We start from the raw sequence: 25,974 nt of genomic DNA, 5'->3' as shown, positions 1-25,974 counted from the left end.
TAGAAAGCTGTTTGGATCAAAAAATTAGGAGGCAAGTTGAATTCAAACATGCATTGGCTTTCACCATACTAGAGAGAGAGAGGGGTTCAGTTCACAGAGAGCTATGTCATCAATTATCGACTAAATAGTAGTCTTCAGCTAACTACACAAGGAAAAATATAAAAGATAATGCTGAGATGTGTCATCGACTCTTCGGCACTACAACCCGGTACTGCTGCTAAAAGGCACCAGGGATTATTCTCTAGAACAAGGGCATGGAGGACGAACTACGGAGGTGGGACAGCATTTTTGAGTAAAGGTGGTTTTTAGTTGAACGACTCTCTTCTATAATGCAGCCTGGAGAATCATCTCCGCAAGTTCCTAGAGCAATTTACAAGAAATTCAGTCAGTGAAACAGCAAAATGCACTAACAGTCGTTATAAGAACTGTTCTTCTTAAGACTTACCTGCTTGGCAGAAGGAACTTTGGGTTCTCCCCACTCCTTGGCTTTCTTCTCAAGCAGTTCGAAATCCGCCTTCCCGGCCTGTTATGACACATTATCAGTAATTCATTTCAGATAAAAGGAAGCAAAGTGATGACTAGTCAAAGCATCAGTTAAAAACTTAATCCAAAGAATGTCACCTCGATCTGGGCTCCCAGTTCTGTATCAAAACTTTGATATCTCTTGCGAATAATTTCATCCAAAGAGCCATCCTGTTTTCAGGATCAATGCCCCAAAACAAACGTCATTGTTTGCTTAAAAAGTTTTAAGCATCCTTAGAAAGGGAGAGGTGAAAGTACAAAAGTAATTATCCAGTAAGAAACATCACCTCAATCAGCTTTGCAGCATTTCGAAGACCACGTGCAAGAGTATCCATTCCAGCAATGTGGCCAATGAACAAATCCTCAACATCTGTGCTCTCCCTTCGCCTGATAAATAGCGACGAATAAAATTGTGAAGCAAAATACTAAATAGAATCTTCATTGCAAGGCAAGGTTCATCCACGGAAATAAAGGCCAGAGAGGCCAAATATATTCTGCATTTTTCCATAATGGCGTGGGTTTACTTTCAATTCCACCATATCAAAACCGTTCGTATAATTGTGCAAAGAAGTTTACAAATTTGAGTTGTCTCCCACTTATGCACTGACTACAATTTTTTTTTTTAAAGCACTACTAAACCGAGTTGCACCCATTCCATCTAAACATAGTGGACAAAAATTACAAATAAATCCATGGTAATTAACAGGATATGCATTGGCAAAAGAAATGAGACTAAAACAACAAAGTGGGAGAAGAAACTAACAATTTGGCATCAAAATTGAACCCTCCTGGTGCTAATCCTCCCTGTAATTGACAGTAAAGCGTTAAACAGTGATCATTTCACATTTGCCATCAATTTTAATATGTTCAAGAGATAGACTATCCTGTTCATACATTTCTAATAACACTGAGCATAACCAAGGTTGCTTCCTGGATATCCATTAGAAATTGATCTGTGTCCCAACCTATAGCAAAAAAATTATTTTCACAGGATAAACAAGTCTCTGCCATGACCAAAAGAACAAGTCTTTATCATGAACTTCATGTACCAGTTTGAGGGTCACCACTGTTTGCATCAATATTTCCCAGCAAACCATTTATTCTAGCAGTTTCAAGTTCATGATGACAGCTGCAATACAAACAGGAGCATGTAAAAACAACTCATTGCGTTTGTTCGCTTTGGAATTCAAATCAACTGAAAAGCCAGCTAAAGTGGAGATTTCAACTAGAATGTCGAAATCAGGAAATTTTCAAACCTGTGACCAGATAGAGTGGCATGGTTGCATTCAATGTTCAGTTTGAATTCATCTGCATAAGGTGGTACAAGCAGTGAATATCAAGACAAGAACCATCATAAAGCAAAGTTATCTCTTCCACTGTCCTCAAGGGTATACACGATGCTTATTTATGATTCGATTAGCTGCAATTACAGAGTTTATCTATGCGGGCAAGCACAATTGCAGAACACTGATATCTCAAAAGATACCAGAAACAATGACAAATCAAGATTGGAGCTTGGTGATGCAATGGACTTTTGACTTTCAACACTCATTCCAAGAGAAATAATACTCACATTTACTAGTAAAATAGGGGCTACAAGAGTGTAAAACTCACCTATGAGGCCATATTTGCGCAAGAAATTAGCTGATGTTGCAGCATCCCAATCGTACCTGCCATCCATCAAAACAAATGAATATGCTCAAAATTATGGACTAAAATGCATAATCAAACATTAAAACATAAACGCACTGGTGTTTTGTAGGCTCTTGAGGCTTAGGCTCAATGAGAAAGGTCCCTGTGAATAATGAAAAAGAATTAGATAAGTCAAGGCAAAGAGATAATAAGCACATAGGAATGCTAAAACACAGTTTCTACTTCAAAACCACTAGTCCTTAGCACATCATCTCATAAATCAATCAAATTAAAATATATACTCAACAAAGTGAATGGAGAAAAATACCATTGAAACCAATCTTCTTCTTGTAGGCAACAGCAGCTTCAAGAAACCTTGCCTGCGAAGAGATCCAACTAATTGTTATACTTAGCTAGTAGATACCAAATGTTACACGTATGAAACAATGTACTAGGTTGCATAACCACAAAGAGAATAAATTCTTTAGTCTGTGGTAATGTTTAGCTGGATCTGTTTGATAAAAACTAATAGACAAAATAGCAAGAGATGAAAATGAAGACGTTGTACAGAAATATAAGTTTTAGCAGTTGCTCCACAAAAAGGCCGACAAAGAAATTACCAAATGATTCAGCTCTCTTTCCATATCAGTGTTCACAAGGGTTTGATAGCCCTCTCTACCACCCCAAAAAACATAATTTTCCCCACCAAGATAATGAGTGACCTGCAGAATTAAAACCAGCAAAATCAATTTGACAGAAGCAGGCAAGTGCAATTGACATGTAAAGAGCAGTTGCACTTAACCAACACATGCAACCCATAGCATCAGATGTGAGATCTATCAGCATCCCCTTTCATACTCACACCACTGAAGTAAAGATTTTTTGTCCCATACCTCACACTTGAACACATAATAATAAACAACAAGGCAAGGCAATTTCAAGGATTATCAACACCAAAATGAGAAACACACCTCGATGGCTTTCTTAACTTGTGCTGCAGAATAGGCATATACACCTAATTCAGAGCTGTACTTCAAGAATTAAAAGAATATGAGCTCATCATTGATAATTTTGAGATCATTAAATCCATTAGAGAGCATGATTACCTGGTAGCAGCACCATGCATGAAGCGAGGATGCAGAAACAACTGGGCTGTGCCCCACAAAGGACGAATCTTCGTCCCCTGAGGAGTTACACAAGAAATAAGAGAGAGAATTAAACCAGAAGAAAACGAAATAATTAATACTTATCAAGGATCCAACAGGGAGAACAGAGAATAATACAGACTGATCATTACAACATATTCTCCAGCAAGAGATCCATCTCAAAGCAGAAGACTAAAAGCCTAAAAAGACAGAATGACAAAACAGCTTTTTTGTTCTTGCTTAAAATGAAATCTTATATTTTGATTACTGTATAGAACGTATGATATATACTTGATCAGTTAGAAATTACCTGAAGCTCTTTTGCAAGAGCTACCACTTCATCCAAGTTGGCATTGGTTTCCTGCATCATAAACAGTGAAATTAACAGCTCTTTCGGATAAATTTACTGATAATAAAATTCCAAATTGCAAAAAAACCTTAAGAAGTGAATTTAACAATATTTGGCCAGTTAACTATATTATGAACTCCAGAAATTGCTACCAGGATAATATCAATTTCGTCCTATCCAAAACAATGGTCAAGCCAATAGTGAGAATACAAAACTAAGAAACTTTTCAAGCTTTAGCCATACTGACTCGACTCTGCTATTAAGTTTGTGTAAGCATACAACACGGTCCAAGTGACCTCTGTACAACAATCTCTTACTTGTGTCCTAAAAATAAAATGGAGTATAATAAACATATAAGAACGTAAAATATCTTACCTCAATTGTTTTACCATCCGGAGCAATGTCCCTATCATGAAAACACCATCGATCAAGTCCAAGCTTTTCCAAGAACTCAAAGTTTGCTCTCACTGAATCATACAAACATAATGTGAAAATTACCTATTTTAAAGATTGTACAGTTATGACAAGTAATAATTCAGAAGAGTAACAAATTGTTTATCTTACTTCTTCTCTTAGCCATGGCCAAGGAATTGGTACCGTCCTCCCACGGCCAAAGTTTTGTAGGTGCACCAAATGGGTCAGCTCCAGTCCCACGAAATGTATGCCAAAATGCAACACTGAATCTCATCCAATCCTAGATGCAAATAGTGAGTTCATGGATGCCGTTACTAAGCAACTTGAAATGACATTTTTTGGTTGGGGGGAGTTGGCGGCTGGGTTAGGGTAAATATACGTGGGAATTCGAATTCAGAAAATGGTAAAAAGTTTCTGAAAACTAACCTTCATCTTTTTTCCAAGAATCTCCTCATCTGCATTGTACCATTTGTATGCAAGTGGGTTCTTGCTCTTAGGACCCTACAGAAAGAAGTGAATGCATAAGACAAGTTCCTCCAAACCATCGAATTCCGGTGTAGATGTATTTTGAAACTACTCCTAAGTACAGCGTATTCATATGGTTTAAAGTCTATGCAACTTTCATCAATCAAGAACCTTCATTTTTCCTACCTTACCTCATATTTAATCTTAGGAATGCCTGGAAAGAATTCTCCTTGCCATTCATCTGAATCACTAGCACACCCACTACCAACATCTGCAGGACAAGTTGGCGGGCCCACAGCAATCTGCATCCGTGTTCAATCAGATGATGAATAAACATACAGCTTCACCATATCCCAGACTACTATAATCAAGGACGTGCAACCCAATAAAAACCATTAAGCTGCAATATGCTCCTACTATATGTACGCTATACAAATTGTTGGCAGAGCAAAATCATGTTTACCACAACGTTCAAGACTAAACTCAAACAAAGGCACAGCGATAAGATTTTCCAGGCCTTCATTGTGATGATCGCATGCAAAACTCTGCAACCTGTATCAATTAACTGAAAAAGGCATCAATTTATTAGATAAAGAACGATAATACAGCAAAAAAGAAAAAATAACAGGAAATTAATTTCATATTCCAAAGGCTGCATTCATAAAGCAACTCCATCTAATAACAACTTTACACGCTAAAATAAACTGCTTTCATTAAATCAAGAAAAAACAAAAACAAATAAGGGGAAAAATGTAACGAGACATAAATAAGGCCTCCTTCCACTAAAATTCTGATAAAATAGATTAAAAAAAATACCCCTAAAAAATCTGTTTACTTTATCCTATCAGTGAAAAACTAAGAATGTGAAAGAACAAACGTCATTAAGCAAATTATAATTCAATTGCAATATGGAGCCTTTTTTAGCCGCCTATGCATTAAAAGCCTTCCAACAAAAACCAGTGACAAATGAAGCAGGATAAGCCAAACTTTCGATTCTATCATCAACAAATTGACAAGATAAGTGCTTTACACCGAGTTGAAAAACCCCGAGAAAATTACTACTTCCCCTGCCTCATATGATCATTCAACAGTGATCAAAACGACAAAAGATTAATCTTTTTATCATTAAATGCAGTCCCTTATTCCCTCTATTCGAATAGAAATTGCTAATAAGCTCAAACAATTGTAAAAGACTTCCTTAAATGAACAGTCCTCAAAAGAATAAAAATCAATCATTTCTGGGATTATTTGCAGACCCTTTTTACTTCTCTCCATTTAAAAATTACTAATCAGTTCAGCCAAAAAAACTAGTACAATAAAAATAAAAAAACAAGTAATGGAGAGAGAAATCACTTACTCAGGGATGTCAATGGAGAAAGACGTTCAACAGAGCAAGGACAAGATTTATGGGTAGAGAGAGACCAGGCGGGGTGTATTTTCTTTTTTTGAAGGAGTGAGGTGTTTTTAAGGTGATGTACGTTTCTTTGGAATTTGGATAGTCTACGGATCACTAAATCCTTAAAAAAGTGAAATTTAAAATGGGATATAGGCGTCTAATCAGGATACAATCAGGTAATTATATATACTAATAAAGCCTGATTATAGATAAGGATATTACTCCTATCAAGATGGGATTTTTTTATCATACGTGGCAAACATGCAGCTGGCAGATTTTTTTTTTGTGGAAGAAAACAGAACATTCAATCATCAATTACAGCTTTAATTAACTAAAGAGGGAGGGATTTTGCTGGAATATAAGTTGGTATATTTCCAGTCCTACACGTATGGGAAAGTTTACAGTATTGAAAGTTACGGTACAGCATTCGAGCCTTATCCAAAAGGTTGCCCAAATTAAAGAAATCCGACTTCATCAATATTCAACTTTTGAATCACATCAATAGAGTCGCTCTACAAAAGTCATGGCACCAATTCCAACTTCCTTAGCCCATTCCAAACCCTTACAGCTAGTTTGGGAGTTTAGAATAGAAAAGAAAAGAAGAGAAATGATAAGTTAGAAAAGAAAAGGAAGGATCAAAGTTTCTATCTAAGTTATTGAGAGTTTTAAAAAAGAAAAGAAAGTGAGTAGTTTTCTTTTGTTTGGGAGTTGAATGCAAAGGAAAGGAAAAGATACTCAAACAATTATTTTACAAATATGCCCTTTCTATAAACAAATATGAATTAAACAAATTAATGTAGATTTGGCCATAGAAAATAACAATGAAATAGAGATGCCCCTTATTAGAAGCCCATCGAAGATACGGAAGGATGCAAATAGCCACCTATTTCTTAGAGGAAGAATATGATGGCTAATAAAGTGGAAGGAGATGTTCTATCGAGGGTTTTGCAGTGGAGGGATTCATCGGATATTAAAATATTTTGCATCAAAATTTTAAGGGTAATTTTGTTATATTAAAAAATTTACTTAAACTTCCGTCCGTTCCTTCCCTTTCCGCCCAAAATTGGGCAGAAAGTTTTTCAAAAGATGGAGGGGATGGAATCTTTCCTATTCTTTTCTTTTCTTTCTCATTTTTACTCCCAAACAATGGAAAAACTTTCTTATCCCTTCAAAATCTTTCTTTTCTTTTCATTTCCATCCTCCCAAACTGACAGCAAGAATTTCAGAAAATTCAGCAGATATAAAAGTAGTTTTACGGATTCTTCTCGCGAAGGCCGTCATGATTTGTCCTTCATTATCTCGGACAAACACCAATTCCCGCTTCCTCTGGAGTCCATGCTGCATCAACGTTGATCTTTAGAAGGCCTTGCTCTAGAGGGATGCCATTGCCTAATCAATTCCTTCGAGCTAGAAAATTTGCCTTCTTCTTGAGCTTTAAGAAACTCCAATAGATATGATTTAGCCCACCACAACTACTAGTTGAGGTCTCGCTACCTTCACTTTTTGTTTCCTGACATGCCCTTAACATTTGGGTTGGGGTTTCTAATTAGTATATGATCTGGTTCCGTTTGAATTTTTGGATGTGTTTGGATTGCAATTTTTTTATAAAAAAAATTACATTTTTCGTAGATGCAATTTTTTAATTATCTTTTTACTTCAAATATATCAAATTACTATAATAATTTTTCTATAAAAGTTCAGAAAAATGCAATCCAAACAAAGTCTTTATTTTTTGAAGTTTTATTAAAAAATATATACTATAACAATTCCATGCATGTGAAGTAAATATGTTTGCGAAAAATGTAAGAATTTTTTTATATAGAAAACTATAATCTATGTTTAGCTGTGATTAATTAGTGAGTGATACAAGCCTGTTTAAATCATTTTACGACTCAAGTTATTCAGGTGAGACTCAAATGGGTACATAGAAGCCTGTGATATTGTATTTGGACGTGCCCATGGCAATTCATAGTTAAAAAGTTTCCATTCAAATTTGATAATGATTCCTTTATCTAGTCCGAGGTTTTTGGAAAAAATAATCATTAACGAGTTAAGAATGACGTGGCAATCTTAACCAGAAATGCAGTGACGGTGATCGGTCAAACGTCAAGTATGAAAGGAAGAGAAAATATTTCTTGACGTGATGAAAGAAATGTTTGGATAGGAAATTATTTGAAATATTTTTAGAATAATTACTATTGAGCATTTTTATGATCTCATGCATGTAAAATAAAAAAATTAATTAATAAATATATTTTAAAATGCAGGTAAATACTGACTTATAAATAATGCCAATTCATACACACCCAATAACAGTGCATTATTTCTAGCCAACTTTTTTAAGTACGACATAATTCCAATTCATAAAAATTTTCATCGGCCAAAAAAAGAGGATAACCGGAAAAAAATTTTCAGAAAATTGGGAATGTTACCAAAGCCTAAGGTATTAATCCATAGTGAGCCTTCTTTTTCCTCCAAAATAGATAAAAAGAAAAAATTGATAGTAGCATATTTGTCAAGTCCTAATTCATATTTATTTGGAAAAGAAAACAATCAGTTTTCATGAGAGTAAGGATGACAATTCTTAACACGACCCAAAAAAATACGATTCAAATCTAATATGAAATTAGAGAGTTTAGATTTACTCTTCAAGATTTCGAGTCAAAATCATGTCAGACCTCAATAACCTGCCAAGCAAATAGGTCCAAATCAGATCAAATAGGGGTTGACCTTTTGACTCATCTAACCCATTTAATGTGTAAGTTTATAATTTAATAAATAAAATTTGGAGGTATAAAGTAAATAAAAAAGAAAACTAACCAAGCTTATAAATTAATATTATGAAAATGGAATCACGAATATTATGCAAAAATAAGATATTTTATTTATGAAGTGTCATAGTTTTGTTTTTGTTCATAACCTTTTTTGTATAAAAAGGAAAACCAAAAAATTATTACCAGCACCATACACGAGATGTAGGATTGGACTGCAACTTTCTATATTCTTATGGAAACTCCATTATAGAAAAATCCATCATACTACCAATGTGAGAAGGAAAAAAAAAGAAAATTAAGCAAACAAATTATTCAAATCGTATTCAGATAATTTCCGAAATTAGCAAATCGTGTTTGGGTAAAAAAAAGTTGACCCATTTAATTTTTCGATCGTGTTCAATATGACGTCTGTGCATTAATTGTACACCCTACAAAAACTGTGTGTGAAAGTCTGTTTCCACTTTGAGAAGCCCAAGATGTGGACCTATCAAGCCCCACGTTGTGATGATGGCTGCTTCTGGTCAATTTGGAAGAAGCCCATCTCTGAGTTTTATGCAAGTCTTTGGAAGTTCAGATGGAATCTGTAGTTTCTCACTCCTAGGCCTAGGAATGTCTAATTCAGAGAATTAATGAGTTATAGATCATTAAAAGTTTACCTATATTAAGTATTATTTGAATTATATTATGTGTTTAAAAATTATCTTTAATTTTAAAATAATCTTAAAAAATAACTAATCTTATCTTAACGATATCTGGTTTCTATCAAATTATTACAATGATTATATTATATGTTTAAAAATTATTTTTAATTTTAAAATAACTTTAAAAAATAACTAATCTTGTCTTAATGATATCTGCTTTCTATCAAATTATTACATAAAAGTATAGTAAAACCTTTTTAAATCACAATTATTGAAATCTTACATATCCTATGACTTACTTCCTTTCACCACCATATCATTGATTAGTATTCAAATTGTTCATTATCTCTTCTTAATTTTGAGTTAACTTAGTGTAAAAAAGAGAATTAACTGTTACACTGATAGATTTACTAATATTACATGTTTATCCTGCGATGTAAGAACTTGACACTCAACAAACATTCAAGACTAGGACTGGAAGCAAATAATTGATGGCTATTGTATATATTGTTGTTGTTGTTGTTGAATAGTTGCTATTTCCAATTTTGCTGATCATGAGCATCCATACAATCTTTTTTTTTTTTCTTATTTTTTGGGGGTCCCTAGAAGCAAAGACAAGTTGGATTTATGGCATACTAATTCGCAGAGTCTGCGTCCAGCATCAATCTACCACCACCCCAAAAGAAGAAGGGGAAAAAAAAAATTTCAAACGCAGCAGCTTGTTTGCTGTATGGGGACTCGAGACTCGAGAGGATGGCAACATCAGAAAGGAAATGGATGTGGATTTTCTGCAATCACATTTTTTTTATTGGAGCCTACAGCTAATAAATAGCAGTGACTGATTTTAATTGAGTAGAGATAAGATAGATTGTGAATTTGTGATACACATTTCAAGGGATGTCAAAACTTGTCGAGTTTTTCATATTATTATATTTGCCATAGTAGTGTTTACATATTGTTTCAGATAACTGGGACGACAATTGTAAAAGCCTCAAATCCAGAGAAACTTTGTCCTGGGCTCTTGGATTTCAAGAATGACTAGATGATTTTAAGTGCAACGTTTTTCAATGTTGCCCCAGCCGAAAAACAGGATAATGTGGAAAACGAAGTAGAGAGGCCTAGCCCCAGAGAGATGCTCAACTCAGCAAGGACCCCCGCTTCGGATTTCGCTAAGACTCGTTATCTTCACAAATTATCTGCCAATAACGTTATCTATAATCTAATCTATACTAGTGCGAGTTAAATCATCATCGGAAAAAGTCATTAAACGTGACAGTTATATATAGAATATATAGTAGCAAATTGATGGGAGGCAAGAGTTAAACTATTGACCTTTCACTCCACTAAAACTTAAGTTCTTGATGTTGATCACCAGCCCAAAGCACTGTCGGTGCCAATAACGTTATTGGAGTCGGAGGAAATTAGTACTTTCACCTAACCTTCTCTAATCTCTGAAGGACTGGCAGAATTAAAACAAGTATACAGTATTAGGTTGAAATTTCTGGGCTTTCAATTTGACTGTTGAAAGTTTAAAAGAAAAAAAATAACAGACGAGAAACCAATCATGCGTTGACATGGTGCATGTGGTCTCTAATCCATTAGGCTTGGAAGTTTGTCAGATGTTGCTTCTGGTTTATTGGTTTACCAGGCTTGTTTCCCACAAAGTTACTCCCACCGGCAACCAGAGGGTTAGTTTGATGGAAAAGGATAAATTTGGAATCACAAACTCATTTCACCTTCCATTCAAACTCCCATCTCTCTCATTCACCAACCAGGCAGCCAGCATGCAGGTCAATCCTCCCTTCTTTGCGTCATGCACTAAGGAGACAGAGTTCAAATTTGATTAAATTTTTGTAAGAACAAATATTCAACATAAAAAATTGTGGCCCTCTTCTTTAAAACTGCCAGAGCCACAAGAACGGGGTTTTAATCAATCATTCTCAGAATACATCGAAAGACTAGAAGTGCAGGTGCTTCACACGGGGACGATCAAACATTTCCAGGGAGTTCAGGGAAAAGAAGCTGCAGCCTTTGTTGGAAATAAATATCTTGAGGGATAGGCATTGGTTTTTCTCCTCACGAAGAATGGGATTCTCCGACAAGATTGGCAAGTATCAGCTTAGCAGAACAATTGGAGAAGGCTCCTTTGCCAAGGTGAAATTGGCCATAAACACAACCAATGGACAATATGTAGCAATCAAAATCATTGACAAGCAAATGGTCTTGAAAAATAACTTGATGCAACAGGTAATTTTACCAGCACATCAACTACATTTGTCTATCTTTAGTTTACAGTTTTTGAGCTTTCTCTATTTTGCATTTTTGTTTTATCTCTAAGTCTAAAATTTTCATCTAGGTGTCAAGAGAAATCAGGACGATGAAACTTCTACATCACCCCAATATAGTTAGAATTTACGAGGTTTGTTCTTTTGAATCAATCATGGGATGCTAATCAATTATCCATTCATTACCAGTAGTTGATCTCTAATTTCAGGTACTAGGCACAAAAACCAAAATTTACATTGTTATGGAGTATGTGTCAGGGGGACAGCTTTCTGATAAGCTGGTAAGCTTCAAAAAGACCACATTTTAACTAGTGGCAGTAATTACTATCCATGGAAACGAGTCATTCAAGACTAAAGTCCATGCCATTTCTTATCTCAGTCTTATTTGAAGAAGTTAAGCGAAAGAGAAGCAAGAAAATACTTCCAGCAGCTAATTGATGCTGTAGATCATTGCCACTGTAGAGGGGTGTATCACAGAGATCTAAAGGTTAGCATGGATTACTTCTCACATCCTTTTCTGATTTCTAGTCAAGATACTAAATGCAGATATATGTAATCTTGCATATTCTTTACTTGCAGCCAGAAAACTTGCTTCTGGACAACAAAGGAAATGTGAAAGTGTCAGATTTTGGCCTTAGTGCACTAAAACAGGTAGGATACTTTTGTCTAAAGTGACCTCTCCATATTATCCTTTGCCCCAGCTCTTTTTAAGATTTAACTGACGGTTAGCTGATCCTCTACTTCAGAAACCAGGAAGCCTACTCTCTACTGCATGCGGATCTCCAAGCTATGTAGCACCAGAGGCAAGTGTTACTTTTTTCTTTCCGGTTGAAGAATTTGCTATGACATTTTCTGTTCTTTCGGGTGAAAATCTGAAACTAAAAGGTGTACCTAAAACGGATGTCAAAAATTTGTGTGAAAAAGCCGGGAATAATTTCCTGATGGGGTGGAGGTAAAGTTCCCTTCAACTGTGACAAACACTTTGTCTTTGATGAACAGCTTTTAACTGATAACGGCTATGATGGAGCAGCTGCAGACGTTTGGTCCTGTGGAGTAATACTTTTTGAACTGCGGGCTGGATATTTACCCTTTGACGACTCTAACCTGACAAACTTGTACAGAAAGGTATGATGACTTCCAAATTTTGCAACAGAAACCACAGGCCAAGTAGAACTTCACAGAGTAACTACCTTTGGCTGGCAGTGCAGATATATAAAGCAGAATTTGCATTTCCAGAGCGGTTCACAGAAGGTGAAAAACAGCTCATTTCTAGATTGCTCGATCCAAACTCAAAAACTGTAAGTTTCAAAATAGCAGGATAAAAATTTAGGCCAAGAATATGAGGAACAAAGGTAATTCTTTTCTTGATTTGCAGCGAATAACTATAGCAGAAATCGTTGACCATCACTGGTTTCAGATGGACTATGAGCCAGCTGAGGAAATAGGGCAGGAAGAGGATATCAATGTGGATGATGTTCATGAAGCATTCACTTCACTCAAGGTAATGGCTAAACAAATATAGCAACACTGAGAACAAGAAAGTGATAAGCCATTGCTAAATCAATTGATTTTGGTATAGGAAACTGAGACAGAAGTGAGTGTCCCCCGTGCCTCGAGTTTCATAAATGCTTTCCAGCTTATAGCAATGTCAAATGACCTAGATTTGTCAAGACTCTTCGAAGAAAAGGCAAGTACACGTCAAAACTCAAGCTGGCTCATCCTATGAATGCTTCCCCCTCCATTGAAAAAGTCACAGACGTTTCTGTTGCATAATAGGGAAATGAAAAGGAGAAAAAAACAATAGGATCTAGACACACAGTCAATGAAACCATAGAGAAAATTGAGGCTGCTGCAAAGGATGTGCATCTGGCAGTTGAAATGATGAACCACTCAAAGGTAAAATCTAGACCTTTCAAGAGAATGTTTCATGCATTTCAAGTGAAAATAAGTCCTTTATAAATAATTTCAGATGAAAATGCACCCGCGGAAGATGACTAGATGTTCAAGATCCTGTCTTGACCTATCAGCCCAGGTAAATTCTCATGCTATGCTTCGTGTACAGGGATCATGTTAAGGATTTCATAAATTGTGTTATTTCAAATGTTAGGTTATCGAGGTGGCCCCTCAACATTGTGTTGTACAAGTATCAAAATCAACAGGGGAGCTGGGATTGTACAAAGAGGTAGTAGTATTACGCTCCTGTGTATGTTGAGACCTAAACTTAAAACCATTTGATAACCAGATAGATTACTTATTCTAGTAATCTAATCATGCTTTACCAGTTCTGCAAAAGTTTATCAAGTCTGCTGGCAGAAGAGCTAGACATGCCATCTGAAGTGACTCAGTATCAAGTGCCTGCTCAAGATCCTCTTAACACAATTACTGAAGATCCTGTATCCACAACTAATTCAAATGGTAAACAGAACTTCAATCACCAGCATGGTTGAAAATGTTTGAAGTTGAGGAAATCCCTAAACAACAAGGAGAGGCCTAAGTGGCTACCATGACATTTTATGCAGAAAGCAATTTCATCTTCTTCCTTCAACTCTGAACTCTATACAGATAGATTCTGACGTTGCTAATGTATCGAAGCCAATGGAGAAAGAATAAATTATTTTTCCCCATGCTTCTATATTTGGTTCAAGAAATCAGCATTAGTCAATTAATATTGTGCCCGGCATTTGTGAATTCGGTCAAAATAATAATTACTTGCAACCAAACCATTTAAGAGTTATTTGATGAGGGAGCAATTTTTATACAGTTACATCTGAGGTACAAAACGATACGTAGGTATAGTTTAAGCCGATAAAATGCATCTTAGTCGAAATTGGATTTGTTAATGACGCATCATTACCTACACCTCTTACACCACAGGCTGGGCTCAACCGGAAACCATTTTCTCCTCTCCAATCAGAAATACGTTGCACCATCAACTGATGCAGACGGTGTAACCACGCAGCTTTGGCTATCTTAAGGGCTATTGCCAGCCCTGATTCATCGTTCGACAAATATCAATAAAATTTGTTAGGTAAACTACATATAATTTTTTTTTTTTTTATCAAGTAGCGTGAAATTCAATTCCTATTTAAAAGAAAAAAATATTTGGTAAGTGAACGTAGCAAGCACAAGTGTGAGAACTGTCGAACTTTATATGTTTATTGACGCTTTTAGAAAAATTTATTGCACTCCATCCCTCTCCCTTTAGGCGCATAAAAAAGGAATGGAGTGCAAGAGGATTTTTTTTTTTTTTTTTTTTAAGTGCTAATATCATTTGCCAATCCCTCTAGGTATCTATTAATATCGGCGGAAAGAGAACAAACTTCTTTCAGAAAGACAAAAACTGGTAGAACAGCATGTTGGGGGCAAATATCGTAATGATAAACTTCAAAAAGTTTTGATGGTTCAATACCTTGACTTGTAATAATGGATGTTCAAACACAGAATCAACTGATTTTCCATTTTCCTTGTTACCATGGAAGCGCACGGCTTAAACACAGAATGAAATCCCTTTATTTGGATGCAGAGAAAATAAATAGTACTTCTTGTAAAACTTAGCACTGATGTAGGACTAGCAACTTCAAATCAGGAAACGATGGAAGGCCCCAGCAGAGCTTTCTGTTTGCAGCTCATAGAAATATGCAGAACTCCTAGTTACAGAAGAAAAAAAGAAAAGGGTTTTCCAAAGTCCTTTTACAAATCTTACCGGTGGCCTAGTACGCCAATTAGCAGCTCTACAACCACCAAGTGGATGAAAACAAGAGACATCTGTAAACAAAGAGCAGTAAAAAACGAAGCTCTTCCGTACTAGGTCAATATTTAGGTTATATAAATACAGGGACGCTCATGCAATACCACAAGTAATGAGATAATAATTTTCCACACATCCTTTTTAGCAGCGAAAATGATCATCCGAAGATGCTCGGCTGCTAATTGCAATAGTTCTTGTGGCGGATGGAGGAAATAATTGTCCACACATCCTTTTAGCAGCGAAAATGACCATCCAAAGATGCTCAGCCGCTAATTCAATAGTTCTGTAATTAAAATTTTCTTGTGGCGTCATGCATTTTTTCTCCCTTCTCTTCTATCTAGCTGGACAAGGGACTAGTTGTATGCTTCCCAGCCTGCTAACCACATGTATATCTAGTGAAAAGTAACTCTCCACTCTCTACCCTTCTGTCTAGAACCTTAAGGCTCCAGGCGAAGATCTTCTATTTCAGCTGCAACTTAGGCCGTAATGAGAAGATGCAAAATTGTTCACGAACAGCAGCCAGGACTGAGCATCGAATGTACGACCGAGATGCTAATTAACCACATTTCACAGTCCAAGACAATATGTACAAAACAGACTGAGGGCATGTAAAAATGCGGCCGATCGAACAGAGATAAGCAACCTAACCCATCACTTGAATAAACACTTGCAAGGCTTCAATGTACACGGAAAAGAAGTATCCAGGAGTCAATTGTTTAGACAATGAAGTTATCTATCATATGCTGAACCACATCAGCCCCATCCGAGTTCAACCAATACCGGTTGACCTGCATTAGAGTGGTAAAAATGTCATTTGATCAAAGCCAAGAAAGAGAAAAAAAAACACATGCCAGCATCAATTGTCAGCCAACACCTCCTGGAAATAATACAAACCTTACCTATATAACAAACCAAATCTAACTTTTGCCTCTGACTTACAGCTTTCATCCTTTTAGAAGTTTTTACTCAATAGCTGGAAGAAAGAAGCAAGAAATGCATTGGGCTTAAAACGAACTACATATTCGAGTGACCCAAATTTGAACCATTCCAAGATATAAGCGCAAGAAACTACTGAGCCAAATCCAGCTCAAGTCATTAGCCAGAAGAAACAACTAAGTGATCTTGACAAACAGCCTATGCCATAGGCCTGTAGACGCATTCTCATGCTTTTACTCTAAAAAGTTATCGGGCATGCTAATCCCCAAATGATATGGAAAACAGTCATACTATATCAGAGTCCTATGGCAACAGACTGTTTCACCTTGTCATTGATAGACAGCAACGTGTTTTTTTATGCTTTGTCATTCCTAAATTATTCAAGTGATTCTTGTTGACAGTATACAACACTTCCATGTCCAAGTTAGGTTGATATCAATTATTGGAATATTTCTGTAAGTACAACTCCAAGAACAGGATAACATGATGATGATTTAGTAAAACTCTGAGTGCGATAATTGCATATTTACTTCTACAAGCCTCTGATTTTTAAAAGCTATAGTGCTTTATCCACATCAAATGTTCCTAGCTTATGACAAAAGGCAATCATAACTACCACTACCATAACAATCAAGTTTAAAAGCTTGCCTGAATGGTATTGTGTGCAACATATCGCTGTGTGCTTTTCTGAAAGCTAACATCAATACGTTCCCAAGGTACTTGAGTGAGGCCTCTAATCATCTCCTCTGCGTGCACAAAATGCAGGCTTGCATCAGATCCAGAATTGAAATTTTTTGTCTTAAAATATATGAAACAGATAACGAGCAGACAAGGAAGCACGTGTGTGCCTTGTTAAAAACATATATATATGTACAATGTACATACTATTATGCATACATATACACAAAGGGTGACAATCTTTATTGCCAATCCTTTAGCTTTAACTGCTAGTCAGACTAAAGGTGGACCGACAATAAAAAAGAAACTTCTTGTCCAAAAGCTAAGTAGCATCTAATGCATAACATTCTCACTACTATGACTAATTATTATATACATTTAATCCACAAGCAAGAATCTTTCTTCACAACCTCAAAAAAGACACTAAATATAGTTCAATCTAAAGTATGTTAGCAATCTGTCATTTGTTGTGGGGAAAAAAACTAAACCAAGCATGTATTTGGATGATTATGTTTTATTTTCTTCAACATCATCTTAGCAATATGATCTACTATTTACTTTACAACATTTATCACAATGGACTGACCCATTATATACAGACAAAAGGGGGAGGGGAAGCAAAAGTCCGTTTGCAGATAGTATTGATTTGAACTTGTGTGACTATTCCTGCAACATCATCATTAGAGAACAGCATTAAAAGTAACATGTATATCTGCTTTTATATTTTTAAGAAACTGCTACTTATAGTGCTGCAAGAGCATCACAAAGAAGGGGCCACAGAGATGGTTCAGTAATTCAAATTTACTTTTTAAGCCTAAAGATACATTATAAATCTCAGCAAGTGACAGAAAACATAGCCATATTTAGAAAAGAACACTGTCTACGCCCGACAATCGACGAAACCAAAAAATTCATGCCATCGTTCTATGCTTCTGTGAGAGACAGAATGTCAGAACTCTACCTTCTACAAGAATGGTGCACATGAAAGTTTCCAGAATATGGATTTCTTCAGTAAGTATTTATGATATCACCATTAATGCAGACAGAAGGAATATGACCAAATTCTTCTACGAGAAGATGGGAAATATTTTATAACTCATTGCTCTTAAATGAGATATTCTATTTGATCATACCAACCTAAATTATTGTAATTGTGTTCTAATTTCTGGTGACATCAAAGGACCAAGATAATAAGATAGAAGATTGATCTTACAACCAAAGTGATCCTCTCCCATTAATTATTTAGTATTCAAACAATGTTTATACTCATTAATAAAAACTTTCACAAAACAAGGATGCTTATTTTCAAGAAGCCAAGTGACACCAAACACCTGTAGCTCTTAGCTCTTTGAAGAACCAAGAAAAAATGAAAAAAAAAAGGGAAAAAATGGAAGGAAAATGAAAACAATGGATGGGAAAAAAAACCATCACCATATCAATCTGACCGCCCTCTTTTCCACACTTCCCCATCTAAAATTACCTTGTTCCTATCCAATCTCTCCTCCCTCTTTTCCGTTGTTCTCTATCATAAGAATCTGAGACTTTTCATGCTTCTCCACCTCTTTGAACAAACAAGGATGGTAGGACTCTTGCTCCCACCCCATTGCTCCTCCCTCTTTTCCTCTCCTCTATCATAAGAACCCAAGGAACATATTTGGAATCTTTAACTACATGCACATGAACAAGTTTATTAATCCAGTAAGAGAAACATTGTCCAGCGTATCCTAAGAGAAACAAATTTATTGATCATTCCCACCTATCCCGTAGTTGAATCAGCAATGCATTTTAGGCTTGAAGAAAGTTGAAATTTCAATATTACAGATCTTCTTGTGCAACTATCCTCGAGCCTATACACTTAAAAGCAAAAACATGGGAAACTTTGTCTTTCTTCATAACTGTGACATAAGAGAACTTGAATATTGGCACAAGTGGACATCAAGGATGAGTAAAAATGGCAAAACAATGTACAGTCACAGGAAAGCCAAAGCACCTTCCAAATCAATTACTTCTGTTCCAACCATGGACAATGATCTGCTATTATTGGCTTCCATGCTTCCTTGATCAACGTGAACAATGTGAGGGTACTTCTCATTTTTCAGAAGAAGTTTAGCCTAGATAGAAAGAGAGTTCAGTCAGTTGATGGAAGTTGAAATGTACGACAGACATAAATCAATTTAAGAGACAGCGAAGCACCTTTGGAAGTTCATCCTGGCGTCTGATTGATGATGTTCTCCAGCCAACAATATCTTAAGATCAGTAAAGGTAGACCACAAGACGCAAAGTGTGTATAAAAAGGAACTTCTGTGTATAAAAAGGAAAAATCTGACTTGCAAAGTGTGGATTAATCCAACAAAGGATACGATCATAGTTTGCATTTGCGTATGCCACACGACGCTTGAAAGCTTGCAAAGCTGACCTGTATAAGTCATAAATGATGTTATTCAAATCATGATGATAATCTTCTTTTTTCCTTCACTATTGCTTATCAAGAATCAGGTGATGGAAGTTTAGTACAAACATGAATTTGAGGTCATCCGAGTCTTCAACCATCCGAAGGAGGAGAGGAGGCTTTCCATTGTCGTTATCAGTTAGGAACAAATGCTTACCAGATCTCCCTGCAATCCAGTGTGCAGTTTGAGATGCACTTCTCTCTAAGAAAGGAAGACCGCAAAGTAGTGGGAGCTGATGAAGCAGAGAGACAAAAAAATATCAAAGAAAAGGCTTCAACAGTGCAACACATTAGATTTGTTTTTAAGGCACATATATGGACTCTGAGTCAGTCTGAATGATAAAGTCTTTGAGGGAGTGCTAGCGTGCAAATTTTGCAGATACCACCAGGATGTAAATTGAACCCTCATTTTAAGATCCACAATTTGATTTGACACGCATAAAATCTCAAACCTGTTTGCGATTTTATCATATCAGGAGACCAAGAGCCATATTCATTCTCATCAATTCTAATTGGTGAATATTGATACAAAACCACAGAAGAAAAGCAGCTATACACAATAACATACTACAAAAGGAAGTTAATTTACTTGCAACAGGAAACAATATCAAAACAGAAGAAACCTGCTTATGTCCTCTGGAACCCAAATGCGGAGTTGCAAATGTTATAAAATTTACAGGCTCCAGTCCAGCAATCCTTGCTTCATAACATAGTTCATGGAGTTTTGCAGAATTATTTGCTTCCAATACTGAAGAGGGCTCATTTTGGTCAGCATTTCCAATCCTAGCAGAAAGTTCAAATAATCTTCCAATGGCATATCTAGCAATAAGGCCACCCAATGAGTGGGCAACAAAAGAGATCTTGTGTAAGCCAGGCCAATTTTTTACAACATTGACCACCTGCACTATAAAGGACAGAAGTGTATCAGTCTCTAGATATTATGGTGTCAAAGTATAGCTTTTTTCTACTAAACTAAGTTCCAGTAACCAGAAATACAACAAAAATGGAAGCATGATAAATGCTAATTAGCAAAATACCTCTTCAGCTAATCTCTCCCCCATCAAATCAACACCATCAAAAGTCAGCTTTGAAGTATTGCATTCACTACCTGGTATACATCAAGCTACAATATAATCACATTTCTCTATAATTTAATCATCTTCCATGAAGATAGAAAAATCAATGCACATTACAGAAAAAACTGCAAAAGAAAAAGAATAATTAACCTTTTCCTAAAGAAAGTTCAGTATAACTTGAAACGGAAAGCTAACGGAAAAAACATCACTACACATTCCAATAATTCTCAGAATGAAAAAGAAAGAGAACAACAAAACTTTTCCTAAAGAAAATTGAGTGTCAAACAAAATTTTAAGACCTTAGATAGGAAAGCTAAGGGCAAAGAACAGAAGAAAAGCATCTGTTATCAGCAAAACCAACAAGAGAACTAGATAACTACTAAACACGATATTGGCTAAAGCAAATAGAAACACAATCTGTATATTATGTAAACCCCAAAACTCCAATCTCTGCGTCTCAAGTAAAAAATAACATATCAACTATTATTATCACCAAAGGAAGGGGGGGGGGGAATAACCAATCAACCAAGTTCAGAAACAACTTTAAGCATTTCAAAACCTATTGCAACATCAAACAAAGTGCAAAATCTTCTGAAACCTGTTTAAGCAAGGATATTATAACATGAAGAATTTATTCAAAAATAGAAAAAAATAAACCTTTTTCATTTTTGAAAAAGCTTAACTTACGATGAACAATAATTTTGTCAGGAACTCTTTTCACAAACTGTTCAGCAGCATATCTCCAATCTGCAGCACTGAGAACAGAGCAGGAGTACTTGTGAAAGAGTTGGTGCAAGAGTTACAAATTGACGTAGAAGTACCATGCCTATACATGAGTGTTTATGGAAATAAAGTGTCTACAGGATAATGGCAGAGAGAGACCAGTGTAGAGAAATATTTGTTCATGAATATCAAGAAGAAGAAGCAAGCTTGGTACACGTCCAAAAAGCTCATAGTGGCATATGTCATTGGGTAGTAATACTAAATTGACATATTTTCATTGTAACATTGAAGATCTCAGATGTATAATAGTTCATTTAACTAGCAAATATTTTTCAAAACCAATAAAAAGTTTGCAGACTTTGTATCTAAAATGCAGAGGAATATAGGTTTTAAACCAATGCCTATAGCAATCGGAAGTAGTTTCCAGGATTTACATAGGAACTACAATTTTTTTCTATAAAGGTACAAATAGTATTAACTAGCAGAAAAGAGACAACTATAGATAATGCGATAAAGGTACATATTAGATGTTTGCCAAGCCCTCTGTAGATCTGCAGTACTATCTTCGAGTAATACACCATTTGCCAAAAATAGACTGAGAAATAAAAAAAAACTATACACTCTAAATGGAAGATGGCATTTGTTGTTACATGGTACTATTTTTCTTGTAAACAACTCAAAAAACTCCTAACCTTGCACTTTAATATAAAATTTTCCTCATTCTACTCTTGCCAAAACCACTATCTTAAGTCTGTAACATCTGTCACATAATCTCAGTATAAAAAATTGAAAACACTAAGACGATCATCTCACAGCTTCTTAGAGGTCTGAAATCAAAATAAGGTAACCTTTTCCCATTACTAAACTTACACAAAGATCACAATTTGAGATGAGCACAGGAACGCTATGCACAAGAAAATTAAATCTGGTAACAAGCACTTCTACACTTGAGGTGAAAAAGACCAAGGCCCTTGTACAAGATATTATCACAAGCACTTTGTACCACTTACACCCTTCAGGTACTAAACTAGAAGCATCTAGCAAATGTCCAACATTTAATAGAGAGAGAGAGGTAACATATAGGAAATAAAGTGGTTCTTGGGTGGGTGTATTGTGCAAAGAATGGTTCTAATTCAGTTGGGGAAAGAAGTAAAATGTGACATGGGCAGATTTGAGTGGATTTATAGAAATTGAGTAAACATGACTTGTCACATAGCTAAGCAAGGTGCATATTCTTGTTCTACATATTTGCAACTTACAAAGCAGTCATTTGGATATGCCATTTGGCAAAGAACTCCAACCCCTCATCTATTAGATTAGACTCCTTTCCCATGCAATACCATGTTACTAACTCCAATTTTCTGGATTGTACCTTGTGAAGTCTTTAGCACGTGCATTGAGAATATTTCCAGTGGATCAAATTGAGGTTTTTGGACAATTATCTGATATCAGGAATACTTGGCGGTTCTAGTCATCCTTATTATTGCAAAACTAAGTTCAACACTAGTCTATAACACGAACGATACACAACTAATAAGCACAGAGTTCCAAAAGCTAAACTAGCACAGTTTGGTCATCCATCGGAGAACTTTTGCAACTAATTATCTTTCACTCAGCTGTACTTTTACCGCTTTCACGTCATGAAAATAGCTATATGATTATTACATCAAGGAGAATCCGCTACATTGCTTAACTAAATTTTCCTCCAACAACAATTATTCACTGAGGAACTATTATCTGATCTACCACATTTATCTTAACCAATTCCAAAAATGAGCTCAAAACCGTAACCTTTTACCTATTACGGCTACTGCACGCAATTAGCAACTAATACTCCCTCATCTCACCTTTCCGTACATAACCACCCAAAATTTCTATCTTTTAACTTTGATATAAACAAACAAAAAAACCCCATTTTTTCTAGAAGATTACCACAATAACAAAATCGCATAAAAATGCAGAGATAAACACACAAATACACAATTAAGCTATTTTACCTTCCAGCAAGGCCATTGACCATTATGACAAGGTGTTGAGGCCGCACCTTGGATTCAGCAGTTGCAGCATCAAAAAAATCCTCGCCACCATTATCTGATTCAACTTCCACCTTCTGTCCCTTCTTTGGACTATCAGGAAAGCAACCTCTTGTTAATTTCCTCAAGAGTTCCATCCCACCCGAAGTACCACTCTCATAATCTGCCCAAATCAGCCTAAGGAAGCCTCCTTTTTTTCTGGGTTTTGTTGATCTAATTCCCAAGTTGAAACTCAGCACAGCTTTGGCAGAAAATCTTGGGGTGCAAAGGGTTCTTGAGATTTGGCTTGGGGGGTGAAGGGGTAGTTTTGCTACGGTGATCATGCGTGAATGGTTGGGAAAGTGAGAATCATTAGACTATAGACAAATGAGGGGTAGAGGCTTGCGAGTTGGGACTAGGAGGAAATAGTAAAGCAAAAAGAATCGCGATATGGCGTAGTTAAATTTAACTAGCAGAGAGCAAAAGGGGTTTAAGAAATTGCAGTAAAATTGGCAGCTCTGTCTGGAAAGGTCCCAAAGAACTGAGGAGGCGCGGGAGTTACGGTTGCATAAGCAGAGGAAAGCAAGAGATAGTAGTAGTATTAGCAGTGTCATGAGGAAAAGATTTTATCATTGTCCGAAACAATTCCTTGGCCGGTAGTTAACTTTTTTTGGATAAATAAAAGAAATGCATGATATTATTTAAGTTGTATTTGATGTACAATAGACGGACTCTACAATCTTATTTGAAATATTCTGATTGATCTTGAAAATTAATTACTAGACTTGTAAAGTAGTTTATTTGATAGTGACTGAGGAGTAGTTTTTTTTATTTTTTTTCATATAGTAGTATTTGACTTGGGAACTTGATGCTTTTGCCATTCATGGATCTTATATTTTGGGGCGGTTGGAAACAGTGGAAAAACATCTTTTACGACCGATTAATTGCCATATTTCCAGAAATTTTCGAGCATAGTTAAAAGAAGACAGAGAGATGAGGAACAAGGATAGGCTTCCAATGAATTTTTTACCAGAAGAACACGTAGGAGTCAGAATCCAACAAGTTCCAAGCATCAGTTTCACTTGTTAGCTGACTGAAATGGTGGCATGTACAGACTTCCAAATTTTAGATCAAATATTCAAAGTCAATCGGAAGTTGCATTTCAAGAAATGGAGAGAGAGCATGCGTGTCCGAGACTAGAGAAACTTTTCCCCTTTCAGTTGTTCCAAGGCAAGAATGTTGTCCTCCAAGATTCATTCTCAGAAACTTTCTGTCATGCTCACAGGGATAAACCCCTCAAGATTTTGTTGCAATCTAAAAGACATACTCGGAATTCCAACAAATTACAATCAATTGGTTGAAAAAAAAAGATAAATTTTTGGAAATAAATCTTTGTGATCCAATTGTAGGAAAATTTTTTCTGATCTTAGTTGCCACTTGCCAGACATACAACTATCTGATCTTAGTTGCCAGACACTATCTGATCTTGACTGCGGGTATTACATACAACTATTCCCAACTAACTCACCACATTTATGATACACCAGCTGAAGACAGGTGCATCAGCACTTGACAATATTGACCTGAATAATGGACGATAGGCTGCTCTAACTTCCAGAGAAATTGCTAGCATCCTTCCTGCCTCAACAAAATCTTAATTAACTATTTTGTTAATTCTTTTAAGATAAATCCTTACCAGCCACACTTAATTATTTTTTCTTTTTTTTTCTTGACGAACTATCTGAGCAAAGGTTCAGTTTTTCTATGTTGCATTTATAATTTGTCTTTAAAAGATATAGTAAACATACATAAATATTTGTGGATCCTGTTATACAGGGTGCCTAATCAACGATAATGAGTATTTAAGCACAACTCCCAGTTTTCCTAATTTGCTTTTGAAAAAGAAAGGCGGGCTTGTTGGTGTATCAGAATTCGGGATGGTAAATTTTTCGAGATGAACTAATTCAGCTCTTAATTGCTTAGTTTAGACCGAGCAACATTCAAAGAAATGTCACTTAATATGGCCGCTCACCAATATAATTCCCAGGTGGATAATAGTTGCAAGTCATAAACACATCCCCACTTTCACAAATAGCTCGAGCACATCCAATTCTCCTTGTGTTTTTCCACACAATCTGAGTATAATGCCCACACATCTGTCCGTCGGCACAAGAATTAGCCTGGTAATTGTAATACTGCTCTTCATCAGCCCAAGCTTTGACTGCATCAGTTGGAGTCCATGTTGAGCCGCTTCCCCAGAATATATTCTCTCCTAACTTGAAATCGCCTTCTGGGAATGAATGCTTTAGCGCACAATCCGCTTGCCTTTGTCCCGCCCACGAATTTGCATATTGTTGTAGCTGAGAATCCCATATGAGAGGCAGCTCCCACTTTGCAGCTCTGACTAAGTTGTGAGAAAACAGGAACTCTATGGATTCTGCTAGGCAGTTCCAGCACAGTTTCTTGGAGATTTTGTAGATTGTTTCGTTGTCCGCTGGCCTTTCCCTGGTTGCTTGAGGTGGGAGGGAGGCTTCTGAGGATGCTGAGAGGACGTTGCAAAGCAGAGTTGTGAGAAGAATGAACAATAGAGGATGAAATTTTGGATTCATTTCGTCAGTATGGAATGGAACTTGAGGCTTGAGCACAGAATAATTAGAGCAGGACTCAGGAAAGTGCATAGAGGACCTTAGATGACTTGAGACTGCAGCACTCATTTATAAGCGTTTGGC

The 25,974-nt window shown here is 36.1% G+C and overlaps 4 protein-coding genes across 8 annotated transcripts; 1 reads left to right on the top strand and 3 right to left on the bottom strand.

The window, feature by feature from the left end:
- Nucleotides 1–85: 85 nt before the first annotated feature.
- LOC113773029 (xylose isomerase) lies at nt 86–6,017 on the bottom strand. 2 transcript variants are annotated; one of them, XM_027317543.1, is made up of 21 exons: nt 5,885–6,017; nt 4,991–5,092; nt 4,719–4,829; nt 4,489–4,563; nt 4,213–4,342; nt 4,024–4,115; nt 3,610–3,660; nt 3,261–3,337; nt 3,126–3,180; nt 2,775–2,876; nt 2,483–2,534; nt 2,272–2,317; nt 2,137–2,192; nt 1,779–1,830; nt 1,572–1,651; nt 1,417–1,487; nt 1,286–1,326; nt 810–909; nt 622–693; nt 446–523; nt 86–360 (listed from the first exon to the last, which is right to left on the bottom strand). In XM_027317543.1, the coding sequence occupies exons 2-21, from the start codon at nt 5,048–5,050 to the stop codon at nt 325–327; spliced, it is 1,437 nt and encodes a 478-aa protein (XP_027173344.1). In that variant the 5' UTR covers nt 5,051–5,092; nt 5,885–6,017; the 3' UTR covers nt 86–324. The 2 variants fall into 2 exon arrangements, with proteins under 2 accessions (XP_027173344.1, XP_027173345.1); XM_027317544.1 differs by having other exon boundaries at nt 4,991–5,079.
- Nucleotides 6,018–11,230: 5,213 nt separating this feature from the next.
- On the top strand, nt 11,231–14,289 carry LOC113773030 (CBL-interacting serine/threonine-protein kinase 21). 3 transcript variants are annotated; one of them, XM_027317548.1, is made up of 14 exons: nt 11,231–11,585; nt 11,695–11,757; nt 11,833–11,904; nt 12,003–12,110; nt 12,203–12,274; nt 12,370–12,426; nt 12,623–12,748; nt 12,832–12,921; nt 13,041–13,124; nt 13,203–13,310; nt 13,400–13,519; nt 13,593–13,655; nt 13,731–13,808; nt 13,906–14,289. In XM_027317548.1, exons 1-14 carry the CDS (start codon nt 11,424–11,426, stop codon nt 14,068–14,070), a joined length of 1,368 nt encoding a protein of 455 aa, XP_027173349.1. In that variant the 5' UTR covers nt 11,231–11,423; the 3' UTR covers nt 14,071–14,289. The 3 variants fall into 3 exon arrangements, with proteins under 3 accessions (XP_027173349.1, XP_027173346.1, XP_027173348.1); XM_027317545.1 differs by having other exon boundaries at nt 11,233–11,585; nt 12,999–13,124; XM_027317547.1 differs by having other exon boundaries at nt 11,235–11,585; nt 12,999–13,124; nt 13,731–13,805.
- A 922-nt stretch (nt 14,290–15,211) lies between these two features.
- LOC113775581 lies at nt 15,212–23,844 on the bottom strand. Of its 2 annotated transcripts, XR_003468900.1 has the most exons (11): nt 23,231–23,844; nt 21,198–21,265; nt 20,472–20,542; nt 20,058–20,333; nt 19,504–19,667; nt 19,346–19,401; nt 19,179–19,231; nt 18,976–19,096; nt 16,956–17,053; nt 16,271–16,344; nt 15,212–16,159 (listed from the first exon to the last, which is right to left on the bottom strand). XR_003468900.1 is itself a non-coding variant. In XM_027320525.1 (10 exons), the coding sequence occupies exons 1-10, from the start codon at nt 23,587–23,589 to the stop codon at nt 16,088–16,090; spliced, it is 1,338 nt and encodes a 445-aa protein (XP_027176326.1). In that variant the 5' UTR covers nt 23,590–23,844; the 3' UTR covers nt 15,212–16,087. The 2 variants fall into 2 exon arrangements, 1 of the variants encoding a protein (XP_027176326.1); XM_027320525.1 differs by lacking the exon at nt 16,271–16,344.
- Nucleotides 23,845–24,239: 395 nt separating this feature from the next.
- On the bottom strand, nt 24,240–25,974 carry LOC113775582 (pathogenesis-related protein PR-1-like). The gene has a single exon (XM_027320526.1). It carries the CDS (start codon nt 25,957–25,959, stop codon nt 25,261–25,263), a length of 699 nt encoding a protein of 232 aa, XP_027176327.1. The 5' UTR covers nt 25,960–25,974; the 3' UTR covers nt 24,240–25,260.

Source organism: Coffea eugenioides, chromosome 6, assembly GCF_003713205.1.
Source record: "Coffea eugenioides isolate CCC68of chromosome 6, Ceug_1.0, whole genome shotgun sequence".
In the NCBI taxonomy this organism is placed as follows: domain Eukaryota; kingdom Viridiplantae; phylum Streptophyta; class Magnoliopsida; order Gentianales; family Rubiaceae; genus Coffea; species Coffea eugenioides.
Note: the sequence above shows the minus strand (reverse complement) of the source record. Positions and strands in the feature narration are given on the sequence as shown.